Source organism: Poecile atricapillus, chromosome 3, assembly GCF_030490865.1.
Source record: "Poecile atricapillus isolate bPoeAtr1 chromosome 3, bPoeAtr1.hap1, whole genome shotgun sequence".
NCBI lineage: Eukaryota > Metazoa > Chordata > Aves > Passeriformes > Paridae > Poecile > Poecile atricapillus.
The window spans coordinates 73,361,226-73,376,638 of record NC_081251.1 but is presented as its reverse complement, the minus strand read 5'-3'; the positions used below and the strand labels follow the sequence as shown (position 1 = coordinate 73,376,638).

Genomic DNA, 15,413 nt, shown 5'->3' with positions numbered 1-15,413 from the left:
ATCTGAAAAGCTGCCTCATGGTACGTGTTGGGTCTTTTTTGGCCAGGCTCTTGATTTCTCTGATTTGCATGGCAGGTAACACAGACACAGGCAGAAAGCCAGGTCTTAACAGCCAGGTGAAAAATGTACCTCCCAAGGAGGGAAGGGGAGGGAACAAAGAGGCTCCTCATTCTTCTGAAGTAGATGTCAGGTGACAGAAGAGATTGCTTCTCAGGTTGGGATTTGGGCTAGGAATAGTTCCCAGGTAATTTTATTTGGAGTACATGACTTTGGATGTTAGGCTGTAACAATAGGGAAGTTTCCCAAAGTCTGTCAGTAAAAAATTCCCATCTGTATAATTTCTGCAGCTTTCCTCCTTGACCCTCATTGTTACAAGCTGAGTTTAATCTGTATCTCTACCTGCAAAATTGTTTTGCTGTAAGAGAACCTACCCCAGCAGAGGCAACTACAGACCTTGATTGCAGATGCCAATCTGCAAGAGGAGGCTGATGGCACTGTGGCCATCCATGTCAACGCTGTGATGTGTGACATTCTCTCTGGGCCATGGACACACAGCTGTATCACATTCCCCCTGTGCACACTGTGCACACACATAGTGTCACAGCTGCCTCCCTCTCCCTTCCAGTTTGTCTCCTTGCTGCCAGTGCAGGGTTTGCATATCCTCTCTGAGATGATGGATGTTTCAATTGTGAGAGGGGTCTCTATGCCATGCAAGTGACTGAAAGTGCTTTGCAAAAATAGCTCACCACCTCACAGACAAGCGCAGAGTCTGATGAGCAGAAATAGGAAATAGCCGTACTTGCCTAGAAGGGTGTTTTAACATTCCCCACCACCACAGTATCCTTTCACAAGCACAAATGACCTTCTCCCTATTAGAGCAACCAGGAGGCCCCCATTTTCCTAAGGTCCTGGAAAGATTAAGTGACACAGGTCCAAGGTTGCACAGGAAGTCTGGAGGGAGTGCTGGAAATAGAAGGGGGCCCTCCTGAGTCCCTCTGCAGTGCCTTGACCACAAGACCATCCTTCCTCTCCCAAGGTTAGATGTCAGGTCTGTGGTGGAGCCAGGAATAGCACCCAAGTTTCCTGACACACTAACTGTCCTGCACTGTGTACAAAGTAAGCACAAAAATAAATTTAAATCCATTTATAAAGCTGTGTCTTGCAATTAAACCTAAGACTGCTGTCTGAACCTTAAGTTTTCTATGTATTGAAAGATGTGACAGTCTCAAGAAATGTCTGTCCACTACCTGGGCAGCTAATACCTCCCAGCAGCTAATCTCTCCTGCTTCTTCGGTGTTTCTAATTTCTTGACATGTCCTGTCTGTGCCAACAATGCAAATGCCACTTGCCACACAGACACAGGCTGGCAGAGGTGTGGGCTGAGGAGTGCCTTCTCTGGCCACCCTGTTGAGAACTGGCCGCAAACAAGGAGGCCAAGTCCTCCCTGGCTGCTGCAGGACAGAGAGAAGGAGACGTTGCAGGTTGAGGTATGCACAGGAATTTACAGTGCCACAGTGATAGCTTGAGGAGAGACCCCAGGTCCCCAAAGTCCTGGCTCCAGGGGGATGAGTGTCCAGGGCACACACCTGGCTAGGCCAGCCACAGGTTTTTCATATCCAGCACCCGGAGGGCCACACGCTGCATCGGTGTGTGCAGCTTCCCTGGGCAGAGGTGGAGATGTGCTGTGCCAGGAGGGGCACGGTTCCATGTGTCCCTGCAGTTTGCTGGAACCTTTCCATTAATTTAATGGGCTTTGGATTGGGCCCTGAATTCTCAGCTGTCCCAGCTAAAAGGACTCCCCAGACAGGCTCTCCTCTCATTTTAGAATGAGGAGGCCTTTCAGAAACCCTGCTGACCAGGAGGTTCCTGCTATTTTTTGGCAGCAGAGCTCCCATCCTGGAGTGAGCACAGCCCCATCACTGCCCCTTGGCCGCAATGTGCACCACCTGCACACATGGCTCCACACCTGCATCTGCCATCCTCTCTCTCAAGCAAGACATGCTCCACTTCCATCCCCTGCCCAGATCATCCATTTTTTCATCCCAATAAGGCCCAAGTACTACATGTAAGGAGAACCAGTGCTCCACACTGCATTCCTCAACCTGCTCTGGTCACTGAGAATCACTGTATATACACATACTCAGGACTGGGAGAATTGGTAGGAGAAATAAATCCCATGTGTGACTGTAGCCCTAACCCTGCTCAAGACAGAAATAGGAGCCACAGGGCTGGTCTATGTAGACATCATTTCAGGTGCTTCAGAAGAACGGGACCATGCCCTTCTCCTTGTCTGTAGTTTTCTGTCACTCACCAAACTCAGCACTGCTGATAGTTGGCACACTTGGACAAGCTTATCTTTCCAAAGCTGTTTTATTTTTAAGCAAAAATAGGTAGATGCCAATTCTGTGCATTTTCACAAGAGCAGGGAGGTGTGTGCTTTTCCAGACCTTTACCTGACAGTAAATTAAAGTAGATCTTTCTGTAGCACTGAAGACCTGATGCTACAGAGGTACTCAACCACTGATGGCCTTCCTTTTGTTATGGCTGTTTCCACAGAAGTAGCATTAAGAAGGCCTAGCCAGGACCATGGCACTGACTGCAAAGTGCAGTGCATTGTAAGAGATGAGCCTGCTCCATAAAGCTTGGAAAGAAGAGGAAATACAGAGAAATGAAGTGCTTTGGCCAAGGTTGAAAAACAAATGAGCAATGAAGATAGCAACTACACCTTCCAAGACTCACTTTTCTGTCCATTCTGTAAGATTATGTTGCACTGAGCACCTGCTGCCATACACACCATCATGCCTCATTTGATATATGATGCATTGATTGATTATTGGCAGGTTGTTATGTCACTGCTCAAATTGAAACTGCTGTTCACACCATCACTGACAGGCTGGTTTTCAATACCTCACATCCCTCCCCTAACCAAAACTTTCCTTAAAAGGATACTTTGGGATAGATGAGGTTGATAACCATGTCAGGACAGTTTGTGAGAAATGAGCCTGTATGCCTTGTCTAAGGTTTTGCTTAGCAAAAAGCTAAGCTTATAAACAGACAAGCCTCTGCAGTCATTGTGAGTTTTCCACTGACCTCACACAAAAGTGGAGTTCCAGTGGTTCATGTACTTACGCGTACTAAAATAAGGGGAATACGTACAGATCACCAGCTGCAATAATTGCTTGATAATAGCTGCTATCCCACTGGCTGTGTTTAGAATATCATCCCCCTCCCTTGAAGTGAATGGGAACAGGTTTCAGCATCTTCACAAAGCTGCAGAAGGTGCCCCACAATGATTTGGGTTCGGCTTTAATGGAGTAAAAATTAGATGATTCTCTAGATTTTCTTTATGCTCCTGAAGTGGAAGAACTCTTCGCCTGTTTCTGAAGGATCTCTGCTGATTAACATGCAGCACAATGTGAAGGAGAGCTTGTTGCAGCAAACTAAATTGGGGAAATTGCCTGAGCATTCTGAGCCAAGCCAGGGGATGGGATCACACTCTGTCCCACTTATGAAGGCAGCAGGTGCCAGGGGCAGAGCAGAAACCACAGACGCAACTGGTACTCCAGTAGGTGTTGTAGTCAGGGGATTGTGGCCACTGGTCAGTTCACTGTTATCATTTCCTGGAGAGGGAAGTCTGGGGCAGCTCATGGCCCATGGGAGCGCATCAAGGACATGAGCTAGGGGCCCTCCCTCGCTGCTGTGTCCCAAACTCCCAAGGATTCCAGGCAAGTGTTTGAGCTTGCAAAAAATGAGGAGTTGAGTCACAACAAGCCCCATGTCTGGATTGCAATGGAGTGCATTCAACTCTTGCTCTTCCTCAGGAAGTGACTCCATATGTGTTTATATAAACACACAGCCCAACGTGACTGGGCAAATATTACTCAAGGTTTTGCCGTTTGCCTTTGGGGTAAGACTGAGCACAACCACGGGGTCAACAGGTCAGAAGGTTAGGAGGGGAAAGATGGAGGGTCTACACAGAGCAAGTTGTTCCCCAGTCTTTGTAACAATCTCAGTCCTACTCAATGCCCCCATGAGTCCACAGACTGTCAGATACCTGGTTGCAAAGTTCATCATCAGATATGGAATAAACATAGCACTCTGGTTATCATTAATAATATTTATTTTGGAAAAATATTTTAAAAATGAATTTCTTCATTAACAAAACGGTAAAAAAAATCAAATAACATTTGCACAATATTCCATAAATACATTTATATACAAAAAAATATAGTCACATAGACCCGAAGTGCCTTTGTACATATTTACCAAAAAATTTAAATTATAAAAAAATGAACATCACAAAATACTCAAGCTTTACAATTATCATGAAAATATTTTTACAGATTCAAAAAAATAACACACTTTTTCTCACCTAGTAAAAACACATTTTAGTATCAAAAAAGACAATAAAGGCAGTGTTTGTGTCTCTAATTCAAGAAAAGACTGGCTCATAATAATCCAAAATATACACTTCAGGCAGTGCATGCTTCTTATGTAGTAATTAAGTCCATTCATTTAAATATATATAGAAAAGCAACTGACCATAGTGCAATGATAAAATTCATAAAAGGCAGTGCAACAGTAATCCTTGAACACAGACCCTTGCCTGGTGTCCATCTTGTTTCTTTATTTTGCAGTCACTTTGCTAACTTCAGTAGAGAACCAGCTCAAGCCTGAATTTAGTTTCTCAGCAGCAGTCAGTGAAGGAATCTATCTCCCATTCCTCTTTCAGCAGCATTCATCGGGGCATGTCTCCTCTGAAATTGTTCTGAACAACCACCTCGCCATATCACCTCTGGTTTACACCTGGAAAGAGAAAACACAAGCAGAGATCAGGAGAGGTTAATGAAACATATGAAGAGTGCTGTAAGGCTGCAGAGGGTCAGGACTCTGCATGATGCACACAAGCGGTGTGTTAGCACCCTGCTACCATTGTACCCTAGTCTACACAACTTGTCAAACCCACAACAGCCACAGCAGCAAGTCACTGAGCTTGTCTTCACAACATCCACAGCACCCCAAACTCAAGCTGGCTGGATTTCAACAGGTACAAACCACTGTGGCATTATGGAAATGAGTTTATCTGTATGTATTGGATGGGAGCTGCGGACCAAGACTTTTCTCTGCTGTTCCAACCCTACTAACCTCAGTTGCTATGATGCACTCGTCTTTCTCTTCTGATATGACATACACCGACTGGTACTTTGTGTCCTTTGAAGTGGAATATACTGAATCTGGTCGCTTCCTTTCAGAAGTATCACTATTGAAGGCAAAAAGAGAAAGAACAAGTGAGATGGCTGTTGCTTAATGCTACCTATGGAATATACACTCCCCCTTCAAAGCCAAGCTTCCCCCTGCACTCAGATCTGAGATACCTCTTTAGTTGTACTGCACTTTTCTCCTCTGCCTCTGAATCATACGTTTCACACTTGGCTTCACATTTGCCGTGCTCCTCCTTAACCGAGTCCTCATTCTTAAGTTCATGCACCAAATTGTAATCCACTGATGGGTATCTGACTTTGTAGCCATTTTTATCAGAGTTATCGCTGTGAAAGTCTACTTTCTTATTTGTGTTTTTAATCTGAGTGGCACCAATGACACTTATGGAAATGTCCTTCTCACGCTGGCAGTTTGCCAGGTTATTCATAGTCTCTGTCTCACTCCTGCAGGCATCAGGCTGGTGGTGCCTCTTCTGCACCCTGAGCCTGACACAGACGACCACAGCAGCACACCCCAGCAGCAGCATGAGGACCAGAATAATCCCAGCGCAGACGGCAATCCAGGGGAACTGGGAGTTCTGGCCTTCCGTGTACTTTTCAGTGAAGTCAACGATGACGGGTCCCTGAGGTGGCTCAGGGAGCAGGAACTGGCAGTTGAGCCCGCCGTAGCCCCGGGCACACTCACAGACATAGCGGTTGTTTCTTTCGTGGCAGGTGGCCCCATTGTGGCAAGGGTTGTGCTCACATCTGCTCACCGGGGTGCTGCAGTTCTTCCCGTTGTATCCTGGGGGGCAGGTGCAGGAATAGTCATTGATGCCATCCTGGCAGGTCCCTCCATTGACACAGGGGAAGGAGGCGCAGTCGTCCACGTTGTCATCGCAGTGTCTCCCAGTGAAGCCAGCCTGGCACTGGCAGATATAGGAGTTCCCCAGATCGACACACTGGGCTCCTGCAAGACAGGAAGGGGGACGAGCTGAGTGGTGGGCAGCCAGACACAACAACTCGCTGCTCTCGGAGCAAAAGGCACAACCAGCAGCTGAGGAAAGCTTTCTTTCTGAGAGGTTAGCTCAACCTTTGCCAAATCTAATCCAACCTAAAAAGCACATATTTTTTAAGAAATATTTTTGTTAATCAGATTTATTTTTCATTCTCGATCTTATTCCTTTTTCAAGATTTCATTCAGCTCAAACCAGAACACCAGTCCAGGTCAGGTTAACACCACATCTCATGTTACAGAGTTTGAGTGGCAATGAATAAGGAGGAGTACAGTACAGAAAGTCTTCACTAGTTTAATCAGAAGAGGAAAATTACTGTTACCAGATTCAAAGTAATAATGTTTAGCACTCATGTGGTATGTGCATCTACAGACCTCTAAGACTCTTTGTAAAGGATTGGAAAGTAAAATCTTCCATGTTTTCATGCATGAAGCTTCAGACCAAGTCACTTGGCCACAGCCATCCCATCAGAAAATGCAATCTGCAGCAGTGGCCCAAGCCACACCATTGCTTTCTTAGTACAGATTCTTCTCCACCAAGTCAACTATTGACATGACTTTTTTATAAGAGAATGTAGAGATAGGGCAAAGCATAATGGCTTCAAACTGAAAGAGAGCAGGTTCAGATAAGATAGTATGAAAAAATTCTTTACTGTGAGGGAACAAGCTGCTCAGAGAAGTGGTGGGTGTTGCATTCCTGACAGTGTTCAAGGCCAAGCTTTGAACAGCCTGGTCTAGTGAAAGGTGTCCTTGCCCATGGCAGGGGCTTGGAACTAGATGACCTTTAAGGTACCTTCCAACCCAGACCATTCTATGATTCTATGATTGATCAGTGTGCGTTATTATGAACTCCAGACCAGAAGCCAAAGTAAGTCTACAGTCTCCTTCCAGAAGACCACTGTAGTATGTTTGGCCTTACCATTAGCACAAGGGCTGGAACTGCAGTAATCAATTTTCTTTTCACAGTTGAACCCAGAATAGCCCAGTGGGCAGCGGCAGCTGTAGCCCCCGTCAGGGTTGTCGGTGCAGCGCCCACCATTGAAGCATGGTCCATCAGCACAAGTCATTGCACTCAGCTCACAGTTCTTCCCATAGAAGCCTGGGGGGCAGGTACAGGAATAGCTGTTCTCGAGATCCTGGGGGGGGAAGAAATGAGAAACTATCAAATCATCTGTCTGAACTTGCTCTGAAATGCAAAAAGGGATTTTGAAAATTAGTAAATCTGGTATTAACTCCTCCCTTGGAGTTTCAGATGATACAAACAACTCAAACTTACAGTGCAGCTTCCACCATTCTTGCAAGGGTTGGCATCACATTCATTGATTTCAATCTCACAGTTGGAGCCTGTATAGCCAGGTCGGCAGGAACAAGTGTAGCTCCCCTGACCAGTATTGGTGCACGTGGCACCATTCTTGCAGGGCTTGTGGTGGGTGCAGTAGTTCAGATCTGTAAAAGATACATTTTCTTTTTTTAAAGAGAGCAGCCAAGATGCTTGCTACTTTGCAAGGCTAGCAGGGGGTTGGATGAGCTGAAAATAGTTGCCTGCTTTCTGCATTTTAAATCAGATGCTGAGGCCAGGACTGAGAACTCACCCTGGTTGCAGAAAAGGCCACCCCAGCCTTCCTGACAGTTGCACTGCCAAGGCTGTTGACAGGTACCATGAAGGCAGCCTGGGTATCGGATGCACTCATCACAATATCGCCCCTGCCAGCCCACTCTGCATCTGAAAAAAAGATGACAACGAAGTCTCATCAGATTTAGACTTCTCACAGTTGGAAACCCTATCACAAACTCTGCAAGCACACTGATGCCAGGGATCAAGTTTCCTAAAAGCCCTCGGTGATCCTTCATGTGAGAAAGTCACCAAGTCAAACCATAGCATCAGCTTTCATCGGTCCTAGCTGTTTCTTCCACTTCCTTATATAGACCCATGGCTCCAGATAGTTAATTTGTTTACTCTAATAACAAAGAGCCAAACCTTACACACAGCACTGTAAACCCATTAGGTTAATATTAATACCACTGAAGTTTGACTTATGGAATATTCTGATCTGGCATCAACTGGGTATCTCAAATTTTCACCTGATATGAAGAAAGGCCTTTAAACCAACCCTTCAAATGTCCAATGGCTTCTTTAACACCAGAGCATCAACACTGAAAGACAAAGAAGGAAGCAGGAAGGGAGTGGAAAACTTACTTGCATTCCCCAGGCTTGTCGCAAAAGCCGTGTTGCTCGTCACATCCAGGCAAACAAATCGCTGTAAACAAACCAAGCAGGGAAAGACATCAGCACTGGTGCCAAAACAACTCTCTTTTACAAGTCTGAGTCTGAGAGCACCTTGCGGGTGGGGAGTGAGTCCCTTTTACTAGTTCGGGGCAGTTAAGCGTAGCTGAATTAATCTCTGGAGTCTGCAGGAGTATTGATCTTGCCCCATAACTGGGCACTTCGCTTATCACCAGGGATGAGCATTCTTCTTAATACAGTTGCACACAGACAAAAGAGGGCTCACAATTGCTCCCTTACCCACAGCCCCTCACCCCCCTTCCCTTCCCAGTGAGGGTCAGAAGTCCTTTTTTCCAATTCTATGCACACAGCTCCACCTCTTAATATCCCCCGAAAGTGTGTGTGCAGATAAGAGTGGACAGCTGGTGTGCAGGGTGCCAGTGCAAGACAGCTGCTCTATTGTCTATTCTCTCCCAGCAGCTGCCCCACTGCAACAATACCCCGGCCCCGGAGCCAATGGGGCCGGCGGCCGGCGACCGGGCAGCCTATCCCTGCCCACAGCTAATCTATGGCACGCGCGTGATTTCGCTGCAAAAAAACTTTTTTTTTTTTTTTTTCTTATTCAAATAAATAAGTCTAAAGTTCTTCCTCCCTCCTTCCCCCACCCTCCGCCCTGCTCCCAAAAGGGGCGGGCGGGTGGATGCAGCCCTGGTAAAAGAGGTAAGCGGGCCAGCAGGAGGGAGGATGAGAGAAGGGAAAAAAGGGACTTCTGCTCATTACTTCGCCTGGTTATGGAACTCATTAAGCAGGCACTGCAAAGTTTTAATTCAACAAAGCCAGCCGGAGACAATGGCATGAGAGGGGAAGGAGGGGGGAAGAAAAAGAAAGAAAGAATCAGTGCTGATAATCAGATCGCCTCCAAGTTGGAAAGAATGGAGCTGGGGGCAAGGCAACGGGAAGCAATCTGCAACTGGCAACTCCACTCACTAACGGCAAAACATTCTTTTTGCATGCACACATAAACACATCTCCCCTGCCTAGTAGGTTTGTGTCAGTGTTATAAGCTGTTTTTTTTCTGAGAGGGAAAACACAGCAAAGAACGTACGTAATGAGTCAAGAAAGATGGACAGCCTTCTGCTTCGCTGTGGGAATAGCAGAGATGTACAGGCATTCAAAAGTGCTGACAGCCCCAAAAGAGCTCATTATCAAAATGCTTCCTTTTTCCCCACCCCTTGACACAGCTGGGCTAGGCACTTTTGATCATAGGAAAGGTTGTAGCTCTTATTTAAAACACTATCAAAGAAAATGTGAGCCCCTTTGCCTGCTGTTTATTGTGCAACATCGTACCGTGAGCTGCTAAAAGCATCCTAGCAGTCACTAACAGTGTGAATAATCAATCAGGAATGGTTTGATAGCAGCTCAGCTGAGACCACAGTGTAGGTGGGTTTAAAGAGAAACAAAAACACAACAAGAAGAAAGCTGCTTTACAGCCTGGAACTGTCTTCTTCCTGCCTGCCTGGCCCTTTGATGACTGCAGAGGAGCGCTGGCCCAGTACGTCATCTGCCAGCATATTTCAGATGCGTGTGTACACACAAACAGAGAATGCCATCACAGGCTGCAGCAGGGGCTCTGTGTGCACGTTTGGGTGTACACTGCTATGGATCTACAAAGGGCGGAATCTCGTACAACCGGAAAATATCTGACATCCTGGACTATCCTGTCTGGGATCTGCTTACTGTCCCAGCTTTTCCTGCTGTATCAACACATGACATTCCTCAAAAACTTCAAGCTCTGGGGTATGTTGCATGTCCCTCACTACTTTATTAATATCAATTATTATGGCAATGGCACAGAAGAGAGCTGGGGAAGAAGCTGAACGTTTTGTGGCCCCATGTGTAGCAATTTCTGTTAGTGGCAGCATATGAATACCCCAAATGAGAAATGTACAGTCTAAAAGCCATAGAGAACGTCTTGGACTTCCCGATATTTTTCTTAGTACAAGCTCGCAGAGGATCAGACCATTGCTTGCCTACCCATAAGCCTGTCACATAGATGCTGCCAATGTCTAGTTCCCTCCCCTGAACTTATGTACCCTGTAGGTGATGACATCAAAGTTGCGTGGTTGGAGGGTAGATAGGTGAAAAAAGTGGTCCTGATATATTTTAATAAATCCTCAAGCAACTGCTCAACATTTTGCCTCCTGATTAAATGGTCTAAAGCAAATGAGCAAGAGTGTTGGCACTGACATTTTGTTGGCTTAAGAAGGGGCTGTCTGCATTAACTTCCTGTGGGAATGCTGAGGATCTCCCATCCCTCACCCTGGTAAGGCTTGAGCACAGAACCAGACATCCACCCACCATAGCTTAGTTGTCCTTCCCCATGGGGCCTGATGTCAGAGAAACACCCCTCTGCCAACCCCAACAGCTCAGGAGACACTGCTGCAAGGGGCACCCAAGGAGCCAAGGAGCTGGATACTCACGCTCAGTGCAGTACTGGCCCTTCCAGCCCGGGTTGCAGACTTTCTCGCCACGCTCTCCACAGGTGAAGTGGCCAAAGGCGTCGTCCCGGGGGCGGCAGAAGACAGAGCAGCCTTCTCCGTAGTAGTGCTCGTCACACACAAAGCGATAGGAATACTTGAGGTCAGTGCGGCCGCTGCTGTGCAGGTCCTGGGACCACTCCTCTCCCACTGCCAAGTGTCTCTGGGTGGCCAGGCGGCTGATGAGGCGCTCAGGGTTTTCTGTGTGAAAGTGGAGAGTGGTTAGAGAGCCCAAAGCAGGCAAGGCATAGAGAGGTCTCTGGTGGGAGAGGAACTGCAGAGGCAGGATGACATGGCTGCATGCCAACAGGTTGGCCTCTCTTGCCATAGGTCTACTGTAGAGGAGAATGTGCTACACACTGCAGAGAAAGGGGCCAAATAGGGCTGCAGGGCTGGGATTATTACGGGGAAAAGCGTGTTTCAGGACACTTACCCGTGGTGAGGTCATCGGGTGAGTCTGTATGCAGAGCTTCAATGATGAGCGAGAAGGTGCCCTGTGGAAAGAAGGAGCAGAGAAAACCCACCAGGAGAGCATGAGAGCAGGTAGGCCCAAGGGGCAGTGCCACCAGTCCCCAGGAGTCATCAGTCGCTGTCCCCCTCCCGTCTTGACACTTCAAGGGGATTGGTGGCCTCTTGGAACGGCACGGGGTGGGACGGGATGGGCATGTGCCTCCCCCTCCAGCATCGCCCCCCACTTACGGGCCAGGTGAAGCCGAAGGGGAAGCGGATGGGATTGCTGAAGGCGGGGTCGGCGCCGCCCGCGCCGTCGGGGACGCTGAAGGAGTTGGCGCCGAGGACGGGGGTGATGGCGCTGCCGTAGGTGCAGGGCGGCTCAGGGGACACGCTGGCCTGGTAGTGCTTGAGGCAGACGCGGAAGAAGGTCTTGCAGTCGCACTGCTGGAGCCCGCCGGCGCCGGGGCCGCCCCCGCGGCAGCAGTTGCGGTTGCTGAGCAGCCCCTTCTTATTGACAAACTCCTGCAGCTTCAGCTCGAAGACGCCGGAGGAGCCGACCTGCGGGGCGGGGACAGCGGCCGTCAGCCACCGAGCAGCCCGCTCCGCAGCCCGGCCCCGGCGGCACTGGCGCCCGCTCCCCGCTCCTCACGGCTGCAACAGGCAGCGACGGTCCCCGCATCCCCCGCGGCACTCCCCGCTGCCGGGACGCCCCGGTGCTGGCGCTCCTGTCCCCCACCCCGCGGGCACTTACCTGGCAGCGGCTCAGCAGCACCGAGAGGACGGCGAGCGTCAGCAGGAACCGACCTCCCATTTTGGAGGTACAGCTCTGGTGCCCTCGCTTTGCTCCCCCTTATCTTCTCGTCGGAGGAAAAAGGGGAAAGTGTCTTTCGGGGTAAAGGAAAAAAACACAGCGGCCAAAGCCGCTCGTCCCAGCAGAGCTGGAAGAGTTAGTGTCACGGTCTCCTTCTTTCAGGAGTGTCTCTGACTTTTTTTTCCCTTTTGTCGATACCTCTAGATGTAGCCTGTCGGCAACTGACAGCTCTTTCGGATGGCAAAAGAAAAAGAGAGGAAAAAAAGACGGGGAAAAAAAAAGTTAATATTTATCTGTCAAACTCTTTTTCTTTCGCAATCCACGATGCTCCTCCTTTTCTCCAGGAAGGAAAAAAATAAAATTAATAAAATAAAAGCAACTTAATTCCCAACAGAGGCAGAGAAAAAGCTTCCCAAGGAAGATTAAAAATTGGCGATCTGGAAATCCCTGCAGAGGCAGCGGCGGAGGCAGCGGCGATAATTCCCGGGGCGGTGCGATTCGGGAGCGGCTCTGCGCGGCTGCGCTCGCCCTGCGCACGTCGGGGCTGGTGGGTGTCAAACAGCAGCGGTGGCGGGCAGGTCACGTCGGAGCCTTGATCCCCTTTTTTTTCTTTTATTCTCTTTTCCTTTTTTTTTTTTTTTTTTTTTTTTTTTTTTTCAGAGGAAGCGAAGCTCTCTTTCCTTGTTGTGGGTTTACTTTTGTTTTTAGAGGAATCCCAGCCAACAAAAATAAGCTCGTGTCTCAACAGCAGCGAACAGAGCGTGTCCGGGTGTGCTCCTACGGGGGAGGGGGGTGCCTGCTCTGCTCTGCTCCGCTCCGCTCCGTGCCGCGGCTCGGCTCGGCTCGGCGGCTCTCTCCGAGGGTGAAGCGCTAAGGATCTGCCTCTCCTTGGGCGCCTGCCGCCCTTATATCCCGCCGGCCGACTGCATGCCTAATGAGATGCAAATGAGCAGCCCCCCAATCTGGCTAGAGCTGTCACAAAGGAGCCACTTTTCCAACCCTCCTCTCAATGGATCGCCAAATGGTCAGTGAGCTGTAAAATGTGCAACCCTCCTCCCCCTCCCCTTCGCGCTCACAAAACGTGTTCATTTACATTCCTGCAAATTTGGTAACCGCAAGAATCCCCCTTCTGCTCCGGGGACAGGGTAACACCCCCTCTGCACCGGGGAGAGGCAGTGCTACACGCTCCGGCCAGAGAGCAGCCCCAGGGACGGCGGGCTGTAATTGCCTCTTGGAACGTGCAGAGCAGCCGCCGTGACCCCAAAAAGTGACTCGGTGATCGTGACCGCTCCAAGGGGCATCTCCGGCGTTAAAGGGACGAGGGAGGTGGGAGCCAGCGAGCCACGACGAGGGGAGTCCCATCCCATGAAATTCACACTGCATTTACCCTGACATAAGCGGGGTAATTGGGGAGGGGGAGAACGAACGCGGACGAAGGGACCCGGGGCTCGCTCTTCCCTTGGCTCCGCTGACGGCGCGCATCCCGCCGGCGGAGGCACGGGAGATCCCCGGGGGTCCGGCGGCGAGGGAGGACGCGGGCCGGTTCGCGGCGGGGACTCGTGGAAGGGACCCGTTTGCGGGGCTCCGCGGGTCCCGTGCCCGCCACCACCGCTGCCGGAGAGAGCCACTCGCTGCGCCCGGGTCCCGCACCCCTCTATGATTATTATCATCACCAGCAAACTCTCCCTCTCTCTCCGTCTCTCTCTCTCTCTCTCCCTCTCTTTTTTCGTCCTTCAGCTTAGTAAAAAGTGAGTTTGGTGTGTGTCGTTCGCGTGGCTGTCATTAAGGCCGTTTGTTATTGTGTGAGGGCTGAATCAGTTAGCTCTTTGTGCTCTCAGCTGTATGGTAATGTAGACAGCACCTGCTCCCTGCACAATGCGAGGGAGAGAAAGAGCTCCCCTCGGCGCACGCTACTGCCTCTACAACAATGTCCGCACATTTTTTAAAGAAATCCCTTCCAGCACTTCCCCCCTCCGCAACACACACACACAGACACACACACACACACACACACACGCGCACACAAAATAAACTAGCCGAATTTACGCCAGTCGTCACCTTTATAATTTTTTTTACGTATCCATCAGGCAGTACAACTTTTGTTTTGACCTTTAAAACATGGAAAGCAGTTTACTGGTGCGGTGAAAAGGGGATAGAAACTATTACCATTTGAGCAGTTTCTTAATGATGGATGGAAGCAGGGGATAAAAGTTGGAGGGCGACTCTGGCATGTCACTCGAAGCAGGGTTTTCCACTTTGTTTAGGCCCTCTGTTTAAACACCTTTGGTAGGCGCAGGCGGATTCATTAGGATGCAAGGTGTAACTGTCTCTGTAAATGTCATTTTAATTGTAACAGATCATTTCAGCACAGATTAAGCTTGTGTGCGAAAGGAGAGGATTTGGCTACAATAACCTCACTGTAGGTATGCCGTGCTAAAAGCCTTATTATGGCGACTTTATTGGGTTGAAACGTGCATTTGCATGGCAAAATGTGACTTCCATTGAAGCAGATGTCTTGATCACAAATTATCTTACAATGCGCTAGGAAAAAAAAAAAATCTTAAAGACTTCTTAAAGTAAAAGCATTGAGTAATACCAATTAAAAGAAAATCACTAATGAGTTCATTCAGCCCAGCTCTTCTTGACTGTTCCAGGACTGTAGCTGCTCACATTCATTTACTAAGGGTTTGTGGCACCTACCCCAAACCCAGGCCACCTACCCCAACCCTTGGTACAAGCATCCAGATCTTTGCAACATTTTGCCACTCAGCGTGTCCTTTACATCTAATTGTAGTCGAACGAGCCATCTACATCCAGGTGCTCTTCCTGTCCCCTCTCCCCGCCCTCTGACGCATAAGTAAAAGTTTAAAATGTACAGGAATGTTTTGGGGTTTTTTTATTTATTTTTATTTTTTAGTGATTTTTTTTAGGTTTTTTTTTTTTTTTTTTTTTCACTCTGGGCAGAGAGGGGACCAGCGATCCCGCAGGCACCGTGCGTGGAGCGGAGCGGGCGGCGGATCCCCGGAGGCCCTGACCGCCCGCCCCCGCCGTGCCCAGCCTCAGCAGCGGGGAGCGGGGGGGCGCATCCCGCAGCAGCGCCGCTTTTCACTGCACATTACTTTTGCCACCTAGCGTCAACATCTTCTCAAGTGGCTTGTCGCTGCTTCGCAAACTT

The 15,413-nt window shown here is 48.9% G+C and overlaps 1 protein-coding gene across 1 annotated transcript; it reads right to left on the bottom strand.

The window, feature by feature from the left end:
- Nucleotides 1–4,143: 4,143 nt before the first annotated feature.
- DLL1 (delta like canonical Notch ligand 1) lies at nucleotides 4,144–13,114 on the bottom strand. The gene is made up of 11 exons (XM_058835069.1): nucleotides 12,179–13,114; nucleotides 11,674–11,985; nucleotides 11,408–11,468; nucleotides 10,918–11,175; nucleotides 8,411–8,471; nucleotides 7,806–7,936; nucleotides 7,490–7,659; nucleotides 7,133–7,349; nucleotides 5,376–6,168; nucleotides 5,146–5,260; nucleotides 4,144–4,806 (listed from the first exon to the last, which is right to left on the bottom strand). The coding sequence occupies exons 1-11, from the start codon at nucleotides 12,236–12,238 to the stop codon at nucleotides 4,801–4,803; spliced, it is 2,184 nt and encodes a 727-aa protein (XP_058691052.1). The 5' UTR covers nucleotides 12,239–13,114; the 3' UTR covers nucleotides 4,144–4,800.
- Between the last annotated feature and the right edge of the window lie 2,299 nt (nucleotides 13,115–15,413).